This window comes from Bombina bombina, chromosome 11 (genome assembly GCF_027579735.1).
Source record: "Bombina bombina isolate aBomBom1 chromosome 11, aBomBom1.pri, whole genome shotgun sequence".
NCBI classification, from domain to species: Eukaryota; Metazoa; Chordata; class Amphibia; order Anura; family Bombinatoridae; genus Bombina; species Bombina bombina.
The window spans coordinates 127,408,417-127,430,035 of NC_069509.1; the positions used below are offsets into that span (position 1 = coordinate 127,408,417).

Below are 21,619 nucleotides of genomic sequence, written 5' to 3' on the forward strand. Positions count from 1 at the left end.
CTTTGACTCCTCCCTGGAGTCTAAATCTAGTTCTTTCAGTTCTTCAAGGGGTTCCGTTTGAACCTTTACATTCCATAGATATTAAGTTACTATCTTGGAAAGTTTTGTTTTTGGTTGCAATTTCTTCTGCTAGAAGAGTTTCAGAGTTATCTGCTTTGCAGTGTTCTCCGCCCTATCTGGTGTTCCATGCAGATAAGGTGGTTTTGCGTACTAAGCCTGGTTTTCTTCCTAAGGTTGTTTCTAACAAAAATATTAACCAGGAGATAATTGTACCTTCTTTGTGTCCGAATCCAGTTTCAAAGAAGGAACGTTTGTTACACAATTTGGACGTAGTCCGTGCTCTAAAATTCTATTTAGAGGCTACAAAAGATTTCAGACAAACATCTTCCTTGTTTGTTGTTTATTCTGGTAAAAGGAGAGGTCAAAAAGCGACTTCTACCTCTTTCCTTTTGGCTTAAAAGCATCATCCGATTGGCTTATGAGACTGCCGGACGGCAGCCTCCTGAAAGAATCACAGCTCATTCCACTAGGGCTGTGGCTTCCACATGGGCCTTCAAGAACGAGGCTTCTGTTGACCAGATATGTAAGGCAGCGACTTGGTCTTCACTGCACACTTTTGCCAAATTTTACAAATTTGATACTTTTGCTTCTTCGGAGGGTATTTTTGGGAGAAAGGTTTTGCAAGCTGTGGTGCCTTCCATTTAGGTAACCTGATTTGCTCCCTCCCTTCATCCGTGTCCTAAAGCTTTGGTATTGGTTCCCACAAGTAAGGATGACGCCGTGGACCGGACACACCAATGTTGGAGAAAACAGAATTTATGCTTACCTGATAAATTACTTTCTCCAACGGTGTGTCCGGTCCACGGCCCGCCCTGGTTTTTTAATCAGGTCTGATGAATTATTTTCTCTAACTACAGTCACCACGGTACCATATGGTTTCTCCTATATATATTTCCTCCTGTCCGTCGGTCGAATGACTGGGGTGGGCGGAGCCTAGGAGTGACTATATGGCCAGCTTTGCTGGGACTCTTTGCCATTTCCTGTTGGGGAAGAGAATATCCCACATGTAAGGATGACGCCGTGGACCGGACACACCGTTGGAGAAAGTAATTTATCAGGTAAGCATAAATTCTGTTTTTAATTTCTGCTGTATCTGATTCATGACAGTTTATTGTTAGGCAGGACTATTCCTTTGAGCTATCATTTTAAGATTATATTGAATCAAACATCAATCGATTTTTAAAATCATTGTCAAAAATATTACACTGTGTGTCCTAATGTCATCATCAATGTTTAACTTTAATACAAATTCCACATATACAGGTGGCCCTCGGTTTACAACGGTTCAATTTACACCGTTTCAGAATAACAACCTTTTTTTCCAGTCATGTGACTGCTATAGAAAAGCATTGAGATGCAGTGTATTTATTAAAATAGCCAGTAGGTGGAGCTGTACGCTTGTGTTGCAGCAAAGCCAAGCAAGCTGAAATTAATCAGTTTAACCAGAACTAAGCTATCGAGCAGATTTCAAAGGAACAAGATCTTCCTGTCTATAAATCAATCCAGATTGGAATGCTTAGAAATAACTGTTTGCAGTAAAATGCAAGTGAAGTCTGTGTTGTGTGATTATTTTATTAGGTTTATAATGCTGTTTAGCAAATGCTTTTGTTCATTAACTTAGTTTAATTATATATTCTGTGTTGTGTGATTATTTTATTAGGTTTATAATGCTGTTTAGCATTTAAAGTCTTCATTTCAAAGCTTTAAAAATAATGTATTAGGTGTTAATTATGACAATTTTGAGAGGGGCGTGGAACCTAACTCCCTCATTTCCCATAGAATTACATTATAAACTGGGTTTCAATTTACAACGGTTTCGATTTACAACCATTCCTTCTGGAACCTAACCCCGGCGTAAACTGAGGGCTACCCATACTTTCAAAGTATTATACACAATGTATCAAATGGCACTTACAAGTTCTGATGAGTGATCAATGACACAAGTATTGAGCAATTTGATTCGTTAGTGATTGTTTAAAATGTATATTTAAATCAAATTGGCTGATGTCATAAATCATGTGATTATGCATATCCCAATCAAAAGTGGTGGAAAATTTCACTAGTTTGTGGGTTGATTAGGAGTTTGAGTATTGCGTCAAATTTGGTGCGAAGTATTGCGTCAAATTTAAAATGGTGAAATTAGCTTGATCAAAAAAAGGAAGTTAGCTATAGTATGTAATGTATTTATTTAATTTTATCCCTATATCTACTAGTCCTGCTGCCAGACAAACATTACCTGTCATTAAAACTACTTTTGAAATGAATCTGTCCCTTGAAATTAGATGTGATTATAATATTATTATTTAACATATTATTTAGATTCTGAACATGCGTCTTTGTTGTCTGTGGGATTTAGAAATAGTATACAATTGTAATCAAATTTCTTATTTACATAAATATGTACTAAGTTTCATTCTCTTGCAGCATGTAACATAACCTTTCTGGGTTTTCAGACCCCCATTGATTTTTATGGTATTCGCGGCCTCAAGGGTGGCGATTTGAACGATAGGTACGCTGCGGCGGAAAAGACGCGAGCGTACATGTTCAATGTTTGATAAATTGGGAAGAGGGTCAAATAGAGTCGAATGTGAATTAGAAACATCTGGAATGACGCAAGCATCAATCTGCGTCGGATTGAGATCACGGGAGCGTATATTACGTCACACATGTTGATGCTTTGTTAATTACGGCAGATTCAATTTGCGTTTAATATGACGCGAGATTCAAGCGGATTCCATCGTATTATCAGTTGAAGCTTTGATAAATCGGCCCCTTGGTCTTAGCCAGTGCATTACACTATACTGTTTTTCATAATTAGCAAACATAAGATTCCTTTGCAAATTAATCTTTTTATAGAAAGGGTTATTAATATTTACATAAAAACATGGTGAAATCCAGTTCAAGTTAAAGGGACACTCAATCAAAATTAAACTGTCATGATTCAGATAGAGCATGCAATTTTAAACAACTTTCTAATTTACTTCCATTAACTAAATGTGCACAGTCTTTTTATATTTATACTTTTTGAATCACCAGCTCCTACTGAGCATGTGCAAGAATAAGTGTGTATGCATTTCTGAATGGCTGATGGCTGTCACATGGTATGTGTATGCATTTGTGATTGGCTGATTGCTGTCACATGGTACAGGGGGAGTGGAAATAGACGTAACTTTTAAAATTGTCAGAAAAAAAATCTACTACTCATTTGAAGTTCATACTAAGTGCTATTGCATTGTCTTGTTATCTTGCATTTGTTGATTATGCAAATCTACTGTGTTGACTGGTCCTTTAAATCAAGCTGACAGAGGGCAATTCAAGGTGCATATTTGCATATTGTTGTGTGGTTTTTCTTCATTTATTTTTCTAGTATTACACATTTTCTCCAAAAATCTTGAATCAATGTTTATCACTAGATTTGGTTTCATGAATCGAGTAAATAAATGGCAAATGCAATTCCAAGCTGTCACTAAGATAAGGGGGCATATTTATCAAGCTCCGTGTTTGATGCCCCGTGTCTGAAGGCTCGCCGGAAACAAAAGTTATGAAGCAGCGGTCTAAAGGCCGCTGCTCCATAACCTGTCCGCCTGCTCTTAGGCAGCGGATAGAAATTGACAGAAAGCAACCCAATCGAATATGATCGGGTTGATTGACACCCCCTTCTAGCGGCCAATTGGCCGCAAATCTGCAGGGGGCGGTATTGCACCAGCAGTTTCTTCATCCGGCCAATTGATTTTGCAATTGAACCATGGGGCGTGCTGTGTACCGACTTGGGGGTACATTTATTAAAGGGCGAGCGGACATGATTCTCCGCTCGACCTGGCTAAATGCCGACAGCATACGCTGTCGGCATTTATCATTGCACAAGCATTTCTGCAGGGGCCGATCATTGGATCGGGATGATTTCAGTCCGCTACCAGAAACTACTGGGCTCTGAAGTAGCATCCGCTGCTTATTAAATGGAGCCCATGGCCGTCTAAAGGTTAGAAAATCAATTGGCTGGATCAATAAACCTCGCTGAATAAAATAAAGTGTAGATTGCCGCCGGGAGAAGAGGAGTAAATCAGAGAGATTAGCTCTGAAAACACTTATTTAGAAGCAAAATATGTCATCTTGAATGAAAGTGGACTTAGACTTTGAGCATAGTTATATTGATCACTCCCAGAATGATTACGTTTACAATTACTTTCAGGCAGCAAATAGGTTCAATCCAATTGTATTCCAAATCTTTACTGTGATTGTAACAGTTCTATTTAGTTTACAAGGTCAGAAGTTTGCAAGTTTGTTAAAAATAACAAATAGTGGTCACATACTTACAGAATATTAAACATTTGCTTTTGCAAAATAAGTATATTTCTCACTTCATCAAATCAGATGTTCAATAATCAAATGTTACATTTTAAATGTTGATTCTTATAGACCTTGAACTAATGTTGGTTGTATGTTTACCAGAATGTTCTGTAAAGTGAAATTAAAGGGACACTGAACCCAATTTTTTTCTTTCGTGATTCAGATAGAGCATGCAATTTTAAGCAACTTTCTAATTTACTCCTATTATCAATTTTTCTTCGTTCTCTTGCTATCTTTATTTGAAAAAGAATGCATCTAAGCATTTTTTTGGGTCAGACCTCTGGACAGCAGTTTTTTATTGGTGGATGCATTTTGCACCAATCAGCAAGAACAACCCAGGTTGTTCACCAAAAATGGTCCGGCAGCTAAACTTACATTCTTGCATTTCAAATAAAGATAGCAAGAGAATGAAGAGAATTTGATAATAGGAGTAAATTAGAAAGTTGCTTAATATTTCATGCTCAATCTGAATCACAAAAGAAAAAAAATGGGTTCAGTGTCCCTTTAAAGGGTCATTAAACACTTTGGGGCCTATTTATCAAAGGTCTTGCGGACCTGATCCGACAGTGCGGATCAGGTCCGCAAGATCTCGCTGAATGCGGAGAGCAATACGCTCTCCGCATTTAACATTGCACCAGCAGCTCACAAGAGCTGCTGGTGCAACGCCGCCCCCTGCTGACTCGCGGCCGCCAGCAGGGAGGTGTCAATCAACCCGATCGTACTCGATCGGGTTGATTTCTGGCGATTCCTGTCCGCCTCATCAGAGCAGGCGGACAGGGTTATTTAGACAGCTGCTTCATAACTGGTGTTTCTGGTGAGTCTGAAGACTTTCCAGAAACACTGGCCCACAAGCTCCGTTCGGAGATTGATAAATGGGCCCCTTTGTGGTAATATACAATGATAAATCACATATATATAAAAAAAGTCTGCAATATACTTTCATTATTTATTTTGTCCCTTTTTCCTGTAATTCCATTCTGCAATTGTGAGCTTTTCAGTTCTTATTATAAATGTAAGTGCAGAACACTGTTATATTCCACACACACAATATGTGCACAGAGATGCCTGAATTTTTTTTTAAATAAAAAAATAAAGCGCAAATATCTATGTATTCATTTATAAATTATTTTAGTTGGTATCCTACACTAAAGGGGCATTAAACACTAAAGAAATGCTAGATAGAATGATGCTTTTAAAGAAAAGATTAGTCTGAGAATAACATATAGATGTAAGTGGCATTACCTGTTTAAAGTGATAGTAAACTCAAGCTTATTAATTTTAATACTTTGGAAGTACTCCTCGATATGTGCACAGTGATTCCTGAATTTTTTAAAATAAACTTTTTTCCAATGAAAATATTACTTTTTAAAGCCGCTCCCTTACCTTTGTTCCGGCTGCCTCTGTCTGAGAATTTCTGTAATCTCAATTTGACAGACACGTGCATCGTCCAATAGGGACTGCATCATACGCCCTATGTCAGTCTAGTATAAGCACGCTCAAATGCTGGTGATTTAAAGCAGAATCACCAGCACTACAACTGTACAAATGTAGTTTTAGCACCGATCTCACCGCTGAACGGCACATGTTTTTTTTCTTCTAAACTGAAAGGGCTTAAAGCTTTGCTAAAGAGTCCCCCCATGGACCGCCACAACCCCCCCTCACTATGTGCTTATAATCAATAAGGAATATGTAGCACCTTATTAATTAAAAAATATATAAATGTGCTTTTACTTTAAAAATACTGTTTTGTTTTAATGACAATAAACTGGCTGTTTATAAAAAGGATATTCACGCAAAAGTGCCGTTTTCACAGCTGCAGTGATCAGTGGATCGCTACTGATAGGAAAATTCACTATTCAGTATAAGCAGCGGTGAGATCGGAGCTAAAACTGCATTTGTACAGTTGTAGTTCTGGCGTTTCTCCTTTAAATCACGAGCATGGGAGCGTGCTTATACTAGACTGACATAGGCCGTATGGTGCAGTCCCTATTGGACGATGCACCTGTCTGTCAAATTGAAATTACAGAAATTTACAGAGGCAGCTGGGGCACAGGTAACGGAGCGGCTTTAAAAAGTAATATTTTCATTGAAAAAAGTTTATTTAAAAAAATTCAGGAATCACTGTGCACATATCGAGGAGTACTTCCAAAGTATTAAAATGAATAAGCTTGAGTTTACTATCACTTTAAACAGGTAATGCCACTTACATCTACATGTTATTCTCAGACTAATCTTTTCTTTGAAAGCATCTTTCTATCATTCATATCTATCTAGCATTTACTTAGTGTTTAATGTCCTTTTAGTGTAGGATACCGACTAAAATAATTTATAAATGAATACATAGATATTTGCTCTTTTTTTGTAGGACTCTACTTTGTTTAGTTGTATGTACATTTCATGGGGCCGATTTATTAAACGTTTGTTCGACATGATTCGCTCAGCTTTCCTTTTAATACACCGTTGTTTGTTAAGTTTGATGACTGTCACTTTAAATTTTAAATATGTGATTGGTGCAGCTGTGTATAAAGAGAGACCGCTGATATGTGTAAAACTATCTATGAGTAAGTGCCCCTACTAGGCATGAAACGCGCAAGATCCATTTCTCATCAACATGCATTATGTTTTAATGCAACTTTGATGACATTTTTTACTTTTTTTCTATATTTGAGTGCGGCATCATTTTCTTTTTATGTGCATAGTTTGGGAACTTGTTCCAGCTCTTTTTTCTGTTGCCTGCACCCCGCTACAGTGTGTCTAAAGATTACGGACCATTTGCATACTTATTCAATTCTACTATGGCCTGTAGCAGCGCCTCTTTGCAAAAGCTTTTTAACAAAGGATATAATCATAGAATAGAAATAAACTGGTAAGTTGTTTAAAATGGCATGCTCTATCTGAATCATGAATTTACTGTCCCTTTAATTGTGTCTCTTCCTTTTCTTTATCTCCTGCCTCAGGGACATGGCTCAGCTGGCCAAAGCTGCAGTGAGTGGGGATGAAAAAGCATTGGATATGTTTAACTGGAAGAAATCTGGAAAGGGCAGCCCCATGAAGACTGGTGCACAGCAGGATTTCTCATTCTTCCTCGGTGCAGTAGATGGTAAGATGTATTTTTGTGATATTCTGAAAGGAATTTCATGACAACATAAATAAGTGTAATATCTATGTTTTAGTAAGGAATCAGGTTAAGAGACTTCTATTAAAAGCCTGTGTTAGATTTCCAGAAAAATATATATAAAATAATAATATCCCCACATTTGAGTTCTTCAAAGTTCTTAATAAATCTACAATCAGAAGTGATATCCTCAATGAAAACAGAAAAGAAACACTTTCATAGCGTTACACTGTAAATTGAAATTACGATAGCTCTAAGATAAATGCTTTATTCAAGTAACCAAACAGCTAACCGAAACCAAAATTATTTCACTGTATTAAAATAATTAAAAACCTAAGGTATGATTACTTTATATAAATATATTCAAGGCCCTTATATAGAGATGCTGGAAGCTCTGTTTTATTCCAAGAAAATTGTTTGTGACAAGAGGTATTTTTAGATACTGGGCTTTAATTCTTTAAACTTCACTTTAAAGTGAAAGTAAATCCTAGCGTTTTACAAACACTAGGATTTACTATTGAAACAAATAAAGGGCACTTTCATTCATGAAGTATAAGATACTTCATGTAGAAAGCTCCTTTATTTGATTCAATCGATCGCTGCTCTTAGCTCCTACAGCAGAGCACGACTACAATTTTTTTTGCTAAGAGGTGACGTTTTCACCTCTTAGCCAATAGCCGTGCGGTAAATCCGTGTCCCATGGGCGCCAAGCCGGATTTACCGCACGGCTATTGGCTAAGAGGTTAAAACATCACCTCTTAGCTAAAACATTTTTTAGCCGTGGGCTGCGGAAGCAGCTAAAAACGGCGATCGATTGAATCAAATAAAGGAGCTTTCTACATGAAATATCTTATACTTCATGAATGAAAGTGCCCTTTATTTGTTTCAATATTAAATCCTATTGTTTGTAAAACGCTAGGATTTACTTTCACTTTAAGGCTGGAGGAAAGGAGATTTAATCTCCAGCAACATAAATGTTTTTGTTCACTGTAAGAGCAATCAAATTGTGGAATTCATTACCTAAGGAGGTAGTAAATGCCAATACCTTAGATACATTTAAAAATGGTTTAGATACATTTCTGGTTAGAAACAGAATTCAAGGATATGATTGCTTGTGTTAAAAGGATATGAAATCCATTTTTTTTCTTTAATGATTCAAATAGAGCATGCAATTTTAAGCAACTTTCTAATTTACTTAAATAAAGATACCAAGGGGTTGATTTACTAAAGGTGCTTAATAAATCTACCCCCAAGAGAATGAAGAAAAATTAATAATAGGAGTAAATTAGAAAGTTGCTTAAAATTGCATGCTCTATCTGAATCATGAAAGAAAACATTTAGGTTTCATATCCCTTTAAATGGGTCACCTTTCTTAAGGGGATTAATTTAAGCTAAACTGGAGCTTTTTTTGTAAGTATATTAAGATTTGTATTGGTTGAACTTGATGGACTTCTGTCTTTTTTTCAACTTCATCTACTATGTTACTATGCTAAGGCATAAAGTCACTCTGGATAACAGCAATATAGCAGAGAACACATACAATTTACTTCTAGCCCATACAACTGCAAACCGCTAATGACCAAACTGTGCAAGTTTTAAACAACTTTCCAAATTACTTATATAATCAAATGTGTTTGAAGAGTTAAGCTAGGAGCTTAGGAGCATGCATGTGTCTTTAGCAGTCTATGGGCTCTATTTATCAAGGTCTGTCGGACCTAATCCGACAGTGCGGATCAGGTCCGACAGACCTCGCTGAATACGGCGAGAAATACGCTCGCCGTATTCAGCATTGCGCCAGCAGCTCACAAGAGCTGCTGGTGCAACGCCGCCCTTGCAGACTCGCGGCCAATAGGCCGCCAGCAGGGGGGTGTCAGTCAACCCGATCATACTCGATCGGGCTGATTTCCGGCGATGTCTGTCCGCCTGCTCAGAGCAGGTGGACAGGTTATGGAGCAGCGGTCTTTGTGACCGCTGCTTCATAACTGCTGTTTCTGGCGAGCATCAAGGGGCATCAAGCTCCATTCGGAGCTTGATAAATATGCCCCTAAGGCAGCAGTATTTGCAACAATGTAAAACATTACTATAAACATTATTGCAAACACGGCTGCCAAATGGCCAAGGACACATGTCTGCTCCTGAGCTCACCTAGGATTATTCTTTCACTAAGCAAAATTGAGAAAATAATTACAATGCAAAGGTGTTTAAACTTGCATGCTTTATCCAAGCCATTTAAGTTTAATTTTGGCTGTTTCTTTAAGATACATGCGACCCACATATGGTATTAGGTCATATGCAAGCTGATTTGTTGTCGCCCTTAAGTAAATTTAAGTGGCCTCATGTGATTGAATATGTTTTTAGAGCATCTAGGTCAGGAGTAGCAAACCTTTTTTGAGAAGATATGTCCAAACTGGAATTAATTTCCAAAAAAATAAAAATAATTCTTGCTTCCTTGAGCAAGCGTGTTAAGGTTTGCCACTTTGCTACTGCTGATTTAAAGTGAATGTCAATTTTGATGCTAAAGGGCCCGGTTTTTAAAAATTTGATTAAAAACAGGGGCACTTTAATTCATAAAAATTTACATTTCACTCCTGTTGTGAAAAAAACTTACCTTTTAACCTTGACAGCCGCTCCAGCTTCCTCCGCCCGTCGCAAAGCCTCTTCCTGGGTCTAAAATGAGGAATCCGGCTTCCTCCAATCACGGCGCTGAATCAGACACTGATTTCCCCGGGGGGGGGGGGGGGGGGAGCCGTGATTGGAGGATAACCTATCCATCATTTCTGACGTCAGAAATGGCTTGCAACGACCGCAGGAAGCTGGAGCTGCTGTCAAGTTTAAAAGGTAAGTATTTACAACGATTAGAGGAAGCTGGATTTGTCATCAATTTGCTAAAGAAAGTAGGACATGTGGGCAGAGCAACGGCGGTATGTTTACCAGAACTCAATGGTAAATATTTTAAAAATGAAGCGTCTTTCAAAATTTTTATGAAATAAACAGCCTATGTTTTTAAGATTATTTTTAGATACTGGGCAGTAATTCATTAAAATTTAGCTAAAAAAATATTTCTTAGCACAAAAATCCTCTAAAGACTTATGATAGATGAATTTCTGCTTTATTGATTGCAGGTTGTGTTCATTGGATAAATGAGCAGGGTAAAACCAAGCAGCTAGTATGTGTGGACAACCCAGTTCAAAGGCTGTTTTTCATGGAGAAGAAGGCTTTTTTGGTGGTGATTACAGAAAACCTGCTGCTATCCCAGTTCTTCTTTAGTCCAGAAGGAGCAGTTCAGGAGATTACAAAGGTAGGGTTGGACGAGCAAGGAAATTCAGTAGTAAGTTTTCTTCTGAGCTTCACATCCATAATATGTGGTCTTGTGATTAGTTTCATGACATAACTGGCTATGAAAATGTTTAAACACAATGGGCTAGATTATGAGTGGTCTGCTAACTGTTGTGCACAAGCGATAAGAGGTTTATCGCAGCTCTTTGTGCACGTGGGAAGTAGCGCACGTATTACATGGTGAAAGCAAACGCATTCGCTTGAGCACAATTTACTTTAACGTGCGTCGGGATAACATGACTTCAAAGCTCTGGTTAACTGTTGCATGAGACTAAAAAGTTGCACAAAACAGATCAAAATGATATTTAAAAGTACGGTTACACTCATAATAACACTGTCTGATAAAAAAAATATAAAAAAATGTTGCCATAAAAAGTTATAAGGGCTCAAAGATATGAGGTCACACATGTTAGAAAAAAAGGCTGCAAAGGGCTTTAACATAGAGGTATATACAGTACATGTCTAAATATGTATATGTATGTATGTATGTATGTATGTATGTATGTATGTATGTGTGTGTATATATATATATATATATATGTGTGTGTGTGTGTGTGTGTTTATATGTGTAGCAGAAAACATGAAAATCATATTTATGCAATATACACATTTAATAAAGTGTTTAACTGTGTATGTACTGTAAATATTTCACATTCTAAATGTCTTCATATAGGGGAATATGCTTGGTGTTGACTGTCCCTTTAATAAAAATCATAATTTGTTTTATTCATCATTTTAAAAGGATTTTACCTTTTTTTTTTAATTTAATTTGTTCAGTGTATTATTACTTTCTTGTAGGGCTGGGGTCTCTACAGGAAGGCATATCTAGCGTGATTATGTAGTCTTCTAGAGTAACATGAACTAGTTTACTATTCAATGAAAGCTAGGGAGACAAGAAGTCAGCTTCTGCCCATGCTCAGAAGAGGAAGATTGCAACTTTGGCTTTCAGCATGTCTGCTCCCTTATTTAGCTGTAAGCAGGGGCTACACTGAGAATTTCTTAGTGCTCATTTTGTAAGACACAATCTGTTTTTTACTAAAGGAGCACTCTTTCATATCCCATTAAGGTTGTTAGCTAACCCTAGGTTGCAATGCTGATGACTTATGCTATGATATCATCTAATTATTTTCTAGCCTTTTGCTTTATAGCTATTAGGTCCACATGTGGCCTACACTGTTATTTAGTCTCTCAGTCAGCCCTAATACTTTTGCATATTGTGTGAGGTCCAAAAGTGGCCTATGTAGCTCATGAAAGTGTCTATAGCACGTGGAGGACATACTTTATTACTTCCTTTATATATTGCGTAGGTGTCACTTTTCCTCCTTACTTTTACTTTCCTTCATAGTTAACTTTTAGAATGTTGAGGTTATAATACTAACTTGGCATTAAAGATATTTTTTGCACACAAGCCTTATTTTCTTGTAAATGCCTGTAAATGTCACTTGGGACGTTTGTGTTAAATAAAAAAATAAAAATGTTTGATCCGACTATATATTACCGTATTTGTAAGGCAAAGTTAATTATAGTATTTCACTTAAAAGATCATTGTGATATATGCACACCAGAATAAAAAGTACAGTTCATTGTATCAAAAGGCAGCTAATTGTAATGTGATGCAACATGCAATAATAGTTGCTGGGATGTTGTCAGGTAAAGTTAAAGGACTTTTATCTGTACAGGTGAAGCTGACAGGAAAGATCGGGCAGGCTGCTGACATCCTTTGGGTGGATAACAGACTGTTGATTACTGCAACGGGGGAACCTGTGATAAGGTAAAATTGAACACCATGAAATACAAAAATAAATTAATGATATGTTTGACCTATAGATTAAAAGTTAAATACAGCCCTCGGATTGTAAGGTCTTAGCTTACTATATATTTTCAAGACCTAGGCTGTAAGACATTACTTATTATTGCTTCTATACTTGATTGCTTAAAGCAATCCAACGAGTTCAAGTGTTTTTATTTTAGCTTAAGCTACAGTATGCGTGTATGTTCCTAGTTGATTTCATTAAAGAGTAATTGTGTGAATGATATGGAACATTTTTAATATTTCTCTTATAATCTCTGTACTTTCAGAGTTAATCTATATGTTAAATTGTGGAACTGCTTTTCTTTTAAACTTTATTGTATCTCTCTTACAATTAGTTTAACTAGTTGTCAGTTTCTATCTGAATCATGAAAGAAAAAAAATGGGTTTAGTATCCCTTTAATTGTGAATTTGTGCTAATTATGGGCCTGCACAAGCAGAGCTCATTGAAAAGGACATTAGCTGTTGGTTTTTAGCTTGCATTGATATTTATTTATAATGCCTAGAAAACGGTTATCATAGTCATTTTTTCCATCCATTGTGAGATTCACAATATTTGTCATTGCAATAACCAACAATGTTATGCCATAACTGGTCAGAATAAGAGTATTTTGTGAACTTAAAGTATGTTAAAGTAGTACACAGAGGTTTCTAAATTTTCCTTTTCTCTAGTAAGGTGTATCCAGTCCACGGATCATCCATTACTTATGGGATATTCTCATTCCCAACAGGAAGTTGCAAGAGGACCCACAGCAAAGCTGTTATATAGCTCCTCCCCTTCCTACCATATCCAGTCATTCTCTTGCAACTCTCAACGCGCATGGAGGTAGTAAGAGGAGAGTGGTGAAAAATAGTTAGTTTATTTTCTTCAATCAAAAGTTTGTTATTTTAAATAGTACCGGAGTTGTGCTATTGTTTCTCAGGCAGAGATAGAAGAAGAATCTGCCTGAGTTTTCTATGATCTTAGCAGGTTGTAACTAAGATCCATTGCTGTTCTCACACATGTCTGAGGAGTGAGGTAACTTCAGAGGGAGAATGGCGTGCAGTTTATTCTGCTATCAGGTATGTGCAGTTATGATTTTTTCTAGGATTGGAAATGCTAGAAAATGCTGCTGATTCCTGATAAATGTAAGTTAAGCCTGAATACAGTGATTTAATAACGACTAGTATCATGCTTACTCTCAGGGGTAATACCCTTATAGATATGCTATATAAAACGTTTGCTGGCATGTTTAATCGTTTTTTATATATGCTTGGTGATAAAACTTTATTGGGGCCTAATTTTTTCCACATGGCTGGCTTTATTTTGCCTAGAAACAGTTTCCTGAGGCTTTCCACTTTTGTAATATGAGTGGAAGGGGCCTATTTTAGCTCTTTATTGCGCAGTTAAAATTACAGACTGAGACATCCAGTTTTCATCAGGTGTCCCCTGAATGCTACAGGACATCTCTAAAGAGCCTAAAATCGTTTATTGGGGAAGGTAGGAGCCACAGTAAAGCTGTGGCACTTTGCTGGGACTGTTAAAAAAAGTCTATGTCGTTTTTTTGATCCGTTTTTTGAACTAAGGGGTTAATCATCCATTTGCAAGTGGGTGCAATGCTCTGTTAGCCTATTACATACACTGTAAAAATTCTGTTGGTGTAACTGCCTTTTTTCACTGTTTTTCAAATTTTGACAAAATTTGTTTCTCTTAAAGGCACAGTACCGTTTATTTATATTGCTTGTTAACTTGAATTAAAGTGTTTTCCAAGCTTGCTAGTCTCATTGCTAGTCTGTATAAACATGTCTGACATAGAGGAAACTCCTTGTTCATTATGTTTAAAAGCCATGGTGGAACCCCCTCTGAGAATGTGTACCAAATGTACTGATTTCACTTTAAGCAATAAAGATCATATTATGTCTTTACAAAATTTATCACAAGAGGATTCTGATGAGGGGGAAGTTATGCCGACTAACTCTCCCCACGTGTCAGATCCTTTGACTCCCACTCAAGGGACTCACGCTCAAATGGCGCCAAGTACATCAAGGGCACCTATAGCGTTTACTTTACAAGACATGGCGGCAGTCATGGATAATACCCTGTCAGCGGTATTAGCCAGACTACCTGAACTTAGAGGTAAGCGAGATAGCTCTGGAGTTAGACGAAATGCAGAGCATACTGACGCTTTAAGAACCATGTCTGATACTGCCTCACAATATGCTGAAGCTGAAGAAGGAGAACTTCAGTCTGTGGGTGATGTTTCTGACTCAGGCAGAGTACCTGATTCTGATGTTTCTACATTTAAATTTAAGCTTGAACACCTCCGCGTGTTACTAAAGGAGGTTTTAGCTGCTCTGAATGACTGTGACACAATTGCAGTGCCAGAGAAATTGTGTAGACTGGATAAATACTTTGCAGTGCCGGTGTGTACTGATGTTTTTCCAATACCTAAAAGGTTTACAGAAATTATTACTAAGGAATGGGATAGGCCAGGTGTGCCGTTCTCTCCACCTCCTATTTTTAGAAAAATGATTCCTATAGACGCCACCACACGGGACTTATGGCAGACAGTCCCTAAGGTGGAGGGAGCAGTTTCTACTTTAGCAAAGCGTACTACTATCCCTGTCGAGTAAAGTTGTGGTTTTTCAGATCCGATGGATAAAAAATTAGAAGGTTACCTTAAGAAAATATTTTGTCAACAAGGTTTTATCCTACAGCCCCTTGCATGCATTGCCCCTGTCACTGCTGCTGCAGCGTTCTGGTTTGAGTCTCTGGAAGAGGCCTTACAGGTAGCGACTCCATTGGATGACATACTTGGCAAACTTAGGGCACTTAAGCTAGCCAATTCTTTTGTTTCTGATGCCATTGTTCATTTGACTAAACTAACGGCTAAGAATTCTAGTTTTGCTATACAGGCGCTCAGAGCGCTATGGCTTAAATCATGGTCAGCTGACATGACTTCCAAATCTAAGCTGCTTAACATTCCCTTCAAGGAGCAGACCTTATTCGGGCCTGGTTTGAAGGAGATCATTGCTGATATCACTGGAGGAAAAGGTCATGCCCTTCCTCAGGACAGGTCCAAATCCAGGGCCAAACAGTCTAATTTTCGTGCCTTTCGAAACTTCAAGGCAGGTGCGGCATCAACCTCCTCTAATGCAAGACAAGAGGGAACTGTTGCTCAATCCAAAGCGGTCTGGAAGCCAAACCAGACCTGGAACAAAGGTAAGCAGGCTAAAAAACCTGCTGCTGCCTCCAAGACAGCATGAAGGAACGGCCCCCTATCCGGTAACGGATCTAGTGGGGGGCAGACTTTCACTCTTCGCCCAGGCGTGGGCAAGAGATGTTCAGGATCCCTGGGCGTTGGAAATTATATCCCAGGGATATCTTCTGGACTTCAAAGCTTCAAAGCTGTGTACGAGACCTCCTAGTTATGGGAGTGATCCATCCAGTTCCAAAAGAGGAACAAGGACAGGATTTTTACTCAAATCTGTTTGTGGTTCCCAAAAAAGAGGGAACATTCAGACCAATTTTGAATCTAAAGATCTTAAACAAATTCCTCAGGGTTCCATCATTCAAGATGGAAACTATCCGTACCATCCTGCCTATGATCCAGGAGGGTCAATATATGACTACAGTGGATCTAAAGGATGCTTACCTTCTCATTCCGATACACAAAGATCATCATCGGTTTCTCAGGTTTGCCTTTCTAGACAGGCATTACCAGTTTGTAGCTCTTCCCTTTGGATTAGCTACAGCCCCAAGAATTTTTACAAAGGTTCTAGGGTTGCTTCTAGCGGTCCTAAGGCCGCGGGGCATAGCAGTAGCACCTTATTTAGACGACATCCTGATACAGGCGTCAAACTTCCAAATTGCCAAGTCTCATACGGACGTAGTACTGGCATTTCTGAGGTCGGATGGGTGGAAAGTGAACGAGGAAAAGAGTTCTCTATCCCCACTCACGAGAGTTTCCTTTCTAGGGACTCTGATAGATTCTGTAGAAATGAAAATTTACCTGACGGAGTCCAGGTTATCAAAGCTTCTAAATTCCTGCCGGGTTCTTCATTCCATTCTGCACTCTTCGGTGGTTCAGTGTATGGAAGTAATCGGCTTAATGGTAGCGGCAATGGACATAGTGCCGTTTGCACGCTTACATCTCAGACCGCTGCAACTATGCATGCTCAGTCAGTGGAACGGGGATTACACAGATTTGTCCCCTCAACTGAATCTGGACCAAGAAACCAGGGATTCTCTGCTCTGGTGGCTATCTCGGGTCCATCTGTCCAAAGGTATGACCTTTCGCAGGCCAGATTGGACAATTGTAACAACAGATGCCAGCCTTCTAGGTTGGGGTGCAGTCTGGAACTCCCTGAAGGCTCAGGGATTGTGGACTCAGGAGGAGTCTCTCCTTCCAATAAATATTCTGGAACTAAGAGCGATATTCAATGCTCTTCAGGCTTGGCCTCAGTTAGCAACTCTGAGGTACATCAGATTTCAGTCGGACAACATCACGACTGTGGCTTACATCAACCATCAAGGGGGAACAAGAAGTTCCCAAGCGATGTTAGAAGTCTCAAAGATAATTCGCTGGGCGGAGTTTCACTCCTTCCATCTATCAGCTATCCATATCCCAGGTGTAGAGAACTGGGAGGCGGATTTTCTAAGTCGACAGACTTTTCATCCGGGGGAGTGGGAACTCCATCCGGAGGTGTTTGCACAAGTGATTCATCGCTGGGGCAAACCAGAACTGGATCTCATGGCATCTCGACAGAACGCCAAGCTTCCTTGTTACGGATCCAGGTCCAGGGACCCCAGGGCGACGCTGATAGATGCTCTAGCAGCGCCCTGGTCTTTCAACCTGGCTTATGTGTTTCCACCGTTTCCTCTGCTCCCTCGACTGATTGACAAGATCAAGCAGGAGAGAGCATCAGTGATTTTAATAGCGCCTGCGTGGCCACGCAGGACCTGGTATGCAGACCTAGTGGACATGTCATCCTTTCCACCATGGACTCTGCCTCTGAGACAGGACCTTCTACTTCAGGGTCCTTTCCTCCATCCAAATCTAATTTCTCTGAGACTGACTGCATGGAGATTGAACGCTTGATTTTATCAAAGCGTGGCTTCTCCGAGTCAGTCATTGATACCTTAATACAGGCACGAAAGCCTGTCACCAGGAAAATTTACCATAAAATATGGCGTAAATATCTTTATTGGTGTGAATCCAAGGGTTACTCATGGAGTAAGGTCAGGATTCCTAGGATATTATCTTTTCTCCAAGAGGGCTTGGAAAAAGGTTTGTCAGCTAGTTCCTTAAAGGGACAGATTTCTGCTCTTTCTATTCTTTTACACAAGCGTCTGGCAGACGTTCCAGACGTTCAGGCTTTTTGTCAGGCTTTAGTCAGAATCAAGCCTGTGTTTAAACCTGTTGCTCCACCATGGAGCTTAAATTTGGTTCTTAAGGTTCTTCAAGGAGTTCCATTTGAACCTCTTCATTCCATTGATATAAAACTTTTATCTTGGAAAGTCCTTTTTTTGGTAGCTATTTCCTCGGCTCGTAGAGTCTCCGAGTTATCTGCCTTACAATGGGATTCTCCTTATCTGATTTTTCATTCTGATAAGGTAGTCCTGCGTACCAAACCTGGGTTTTTACCTAAGGTGGTATCTAACAAGAATATCAATCAAGAGATTGTTGTTCCATCCTTGTGTCCTAATCCTTCTTCAAAGAAGGAACGTCTATTACACAATTTGGACGTGGTTCGTGCTTTAAAGTTTTACTTACAAGCTACTAAGGATTTTCAGCAAACATCTGCTTTGTTTGTTGTTTACTCTGGTCAGAGAAGAGGTCAAAAGGCTTCGGCAACCTCTCTTTCTTTTTGGCTAAGAAGCATAATACGCTTAGCCTATGAGACTGCTGGACAGCAGCCCCCTGAAAGGATTGCAGCTCATTCTACTAGAGCTGTGGCTTCCACTTGGGCCTTTAAAAATGAGGCTTCTGTTGAACAGATTTGCAAGGCGGCGACTTGGTCTTCGCTTCATACATTTTCAAAATTCTACAAATTTGATACTTTTGCTTCTTCGGAGGCTATTTTTGGGAGAAAGGTTTTACAGGCAGTGGTACCTTCCGTTTAAGTACCTGCCTTGTCCCTCCCTTCATCCGTGTACTTTAGCTTTGGTATTGGTATCCCATAAGTAATGGATGATCCGTGGACTGGATGCACCTTACTAGAGAAAACACAATTTATGCTTACCTGATAAATTTATTTCTCTAGTGGTGTATCCAGTCCACGGCCCGCCCTGTCATTTTAAGGCAGGTTATTTTTAAATTTAAACTACAGTCACCACTGCACCCTATGGTTTCTTCTTTCTCTGCTTTTTTTCGGTCGAATGACTGGATATGGTAGGAAGGGGAGGAGCTATATAACAGCTTTGCTGTGGGTCCTCTTGCAACTTCCTGTTGGGAATGAAAATATCCCATAAGTAATGGATGATCCGTGGACTGGATACACCACTAGAGAAATAAATTTATCAGGTAAGCATAAATTGTGTTTTTCCGGTTTGTATGCTAAATATCTATAAAGTTTGCTACACACTGTTTTATACACAATGAAAAACAATCAGGAGAATAATTGTTTATGTTTTTTACTTTTTTTTTTTTAAATCCACATTGAACGAGACATAGGGCTCTTTGTAGTAGTAGATGCTGCTTTGGAGCCCCTTCAGTGCAGGCCTGCTAACCACATATTTGCTTGTTCAGACTCATTGACAGGTCCTGCTCTTGTGCTGTGCAATATAAAATATGGGCCATTAGCACATTGGCCCATAGTAGATATGAAAAATGCCACAGACTGGGTTAGAAACAGGACAACTCACTTGAAAGAGCAGATTGGCTGCTTTTAAATAAGGGGTCTGCAATGTTTCTATGTATCTTTGGGGCAACATAGAGGCTACCTCATTCCCCTGATGTTGTTCCCTATTTTTATGGTTCTGTCAGGTGATTACTATTGCAATGGTAATCATGTGAGACCTCCTTTGAAAGAGGAGCCTCTCCTCTTTCAAAAAAAAAGTGTCATTTGCCAGTTGAAGTGCTTAATTTGGGATCCTGGGGTCCTTTTTAATGCCAAGTAAAAGCATTAGTCGAAAAGCGATTGTGATTTCTACAGCAATCTCTTGTTACTTAAAGGGACAGTCTACACCAGAATTTTTATTGTTTTAAAAGATAGATAATTTCTTTATTACCCATTCCCCAGTTTTGCATAACCAACACAGTTATATTTATATACTTTTTACCTCTGTGATTATCTTGTATCTAAGCCTCTTCAAACTGCCCCTTTATTTCAGTTCTTTTGACAGACTTGCAGTTTAGCCAATCAGTGCTGGCTCCCAGATAACGTCACATGCATGAGCACAGTGTTATCTATATGAAACACATGAACTAACACCCTCTAGTGGTGAAAAGGTGTTAAAATGCATTCTGAAAAGAGGTGGCCTTCAAGGTCTAAGAGATTAGCATATGAACCTCCTAGATTAAGCTTTCAACTAAGAATACCAAGAGAACAAAGCAAAATTGGTGATAAAAGTAAATTGGAAAATTGTTTAAAATTACATGACCTATTTGAATCATGAAAGTTTATTTTGGACTAGATTGTCCCTTTAAGGGGACACTGTACTGTAAAGTGTGTTTCCTCTTATTGTGTTTAAAATGACTTGTTATACTTCAGAGTATTAAAAGTATAGGGAATTGTACTTTCATTTTTTTTGTATTTGAAATAACTGCTCATTAAAAACATTAAAGGGGCTGGCCCCACAGAAAAAGTAGACCACATTACAGTAGTTCACAGCTATTTCAGATACAAAAATAACTTTCCCTTTTCTATTATCTAATGTTTACGCACATTTTTAACCAATCATACAAGCATATTATTATTTTCAGTATAGGTGGTGATTTAATCAGATGAAAGCTGTAAAATGGACCATTGGTAACACATTAAAGAGAAGGACAGTTTGCAGTACAGTGTCCCTTTGAAAGGATATGAGACTCCTCATTTGCAAATGAGTAATCTCCTATATTATTTGAGGAGTTTTGAGTGTGTTATATGCTGTCTGGAAGGGATAGAGCATTTGGAGCCACTGCCTCCCATACAGTAAATACATTAGGTAGATGATTGCATTTTTTTTAATAGTGGTATTACACCCCACATTGGAAAGAGGAATTTATTTTGTAAAATGATGATGGGCCACAATCCTTCATAACATATGGGATATATTTCCCTCCACTAGGACAAGGTCAAGAACCCATAAACAAGCTTTAAAACCCTTCCACCTCCCATCTCTCTCTTAGTTTTCTTCTTGGCCTCGTAGGAGATGGTTGAGAATAGAGGTTGACCCAGAGTCCCTGGGGAGTATAATTTACAAAGAAAACAGAAAAGACTCTTCACAACAGCTGAATGATACAGGGACACAGGAATACCCTGCGTGCACAGCAGTTCCCTAATGGGAATTTAGCCATAACTACCCTCAAGCATCGCAGGGTCTCGTCCCTAGCCTCCTCATAAGGAACTCCGGTATTTCCAACTGCAATCCTCTGCAGAACTCGATACCTGCACTGGATGGGCTCTCTACTGGATATTGCTACAGCTGCATTGAAATAAATTGGCATGCCTGGTAAGCCAGTTGGAGGGGTGCTGTGTAAGGTAAGTGACTTTACACAGCACAGAGACTATTTGTAGGTACTCTAACACAGGTACAGCATAGCCAGGGGAAATAACCTGTTCTCCTCATGATACCATTTTTTCTCCATATTAGGTCCCTAACAGTTCTATCAACATTGGGAACCCTGTCAGGGAAGCCTCTGACCCTTAGCAGCCCCCTGGCACTTAAGGGTTATTTATTTGGGCACTTTAAGAGAACCGGCAATAGCTTAGTGCAAGATGAGGTTTTGTAGTAAAGGCTCCGGTTAGGCTGGGGAACATGGTTT

At 38.9% G+C, this 21,619-nt stretch overlaps 1 protein-coding gene across 1 annotated transcript in view; it reads left to right on the forward strand.

Annotated features, from left to right (window-relative positions):
• IFT140 (intraflagellar transport 140) overlaps positions 1-21,619 on the forward strand; it is a 519,705-nt gene that overhangs the window by 47,590 nt on the left and 450,496 nt on the right. The window contains exons 4-6 of the mRNA XM_053694547.1: positions 7,365-7,507; positions 10,645-10,820; positions 12,538-12,629. Of these exons, the coding sequence (XP_053550522.1) occupies positions 7,365-7,507; positions 10,645-10,820; positions 12,538-12,629 (411 nt within the window). The remainder of the gene's footprint in view (positions 1-7,364; positions 7,508-10,644; positions 10,821-12,537; positions 12,630-21,619) is intronic.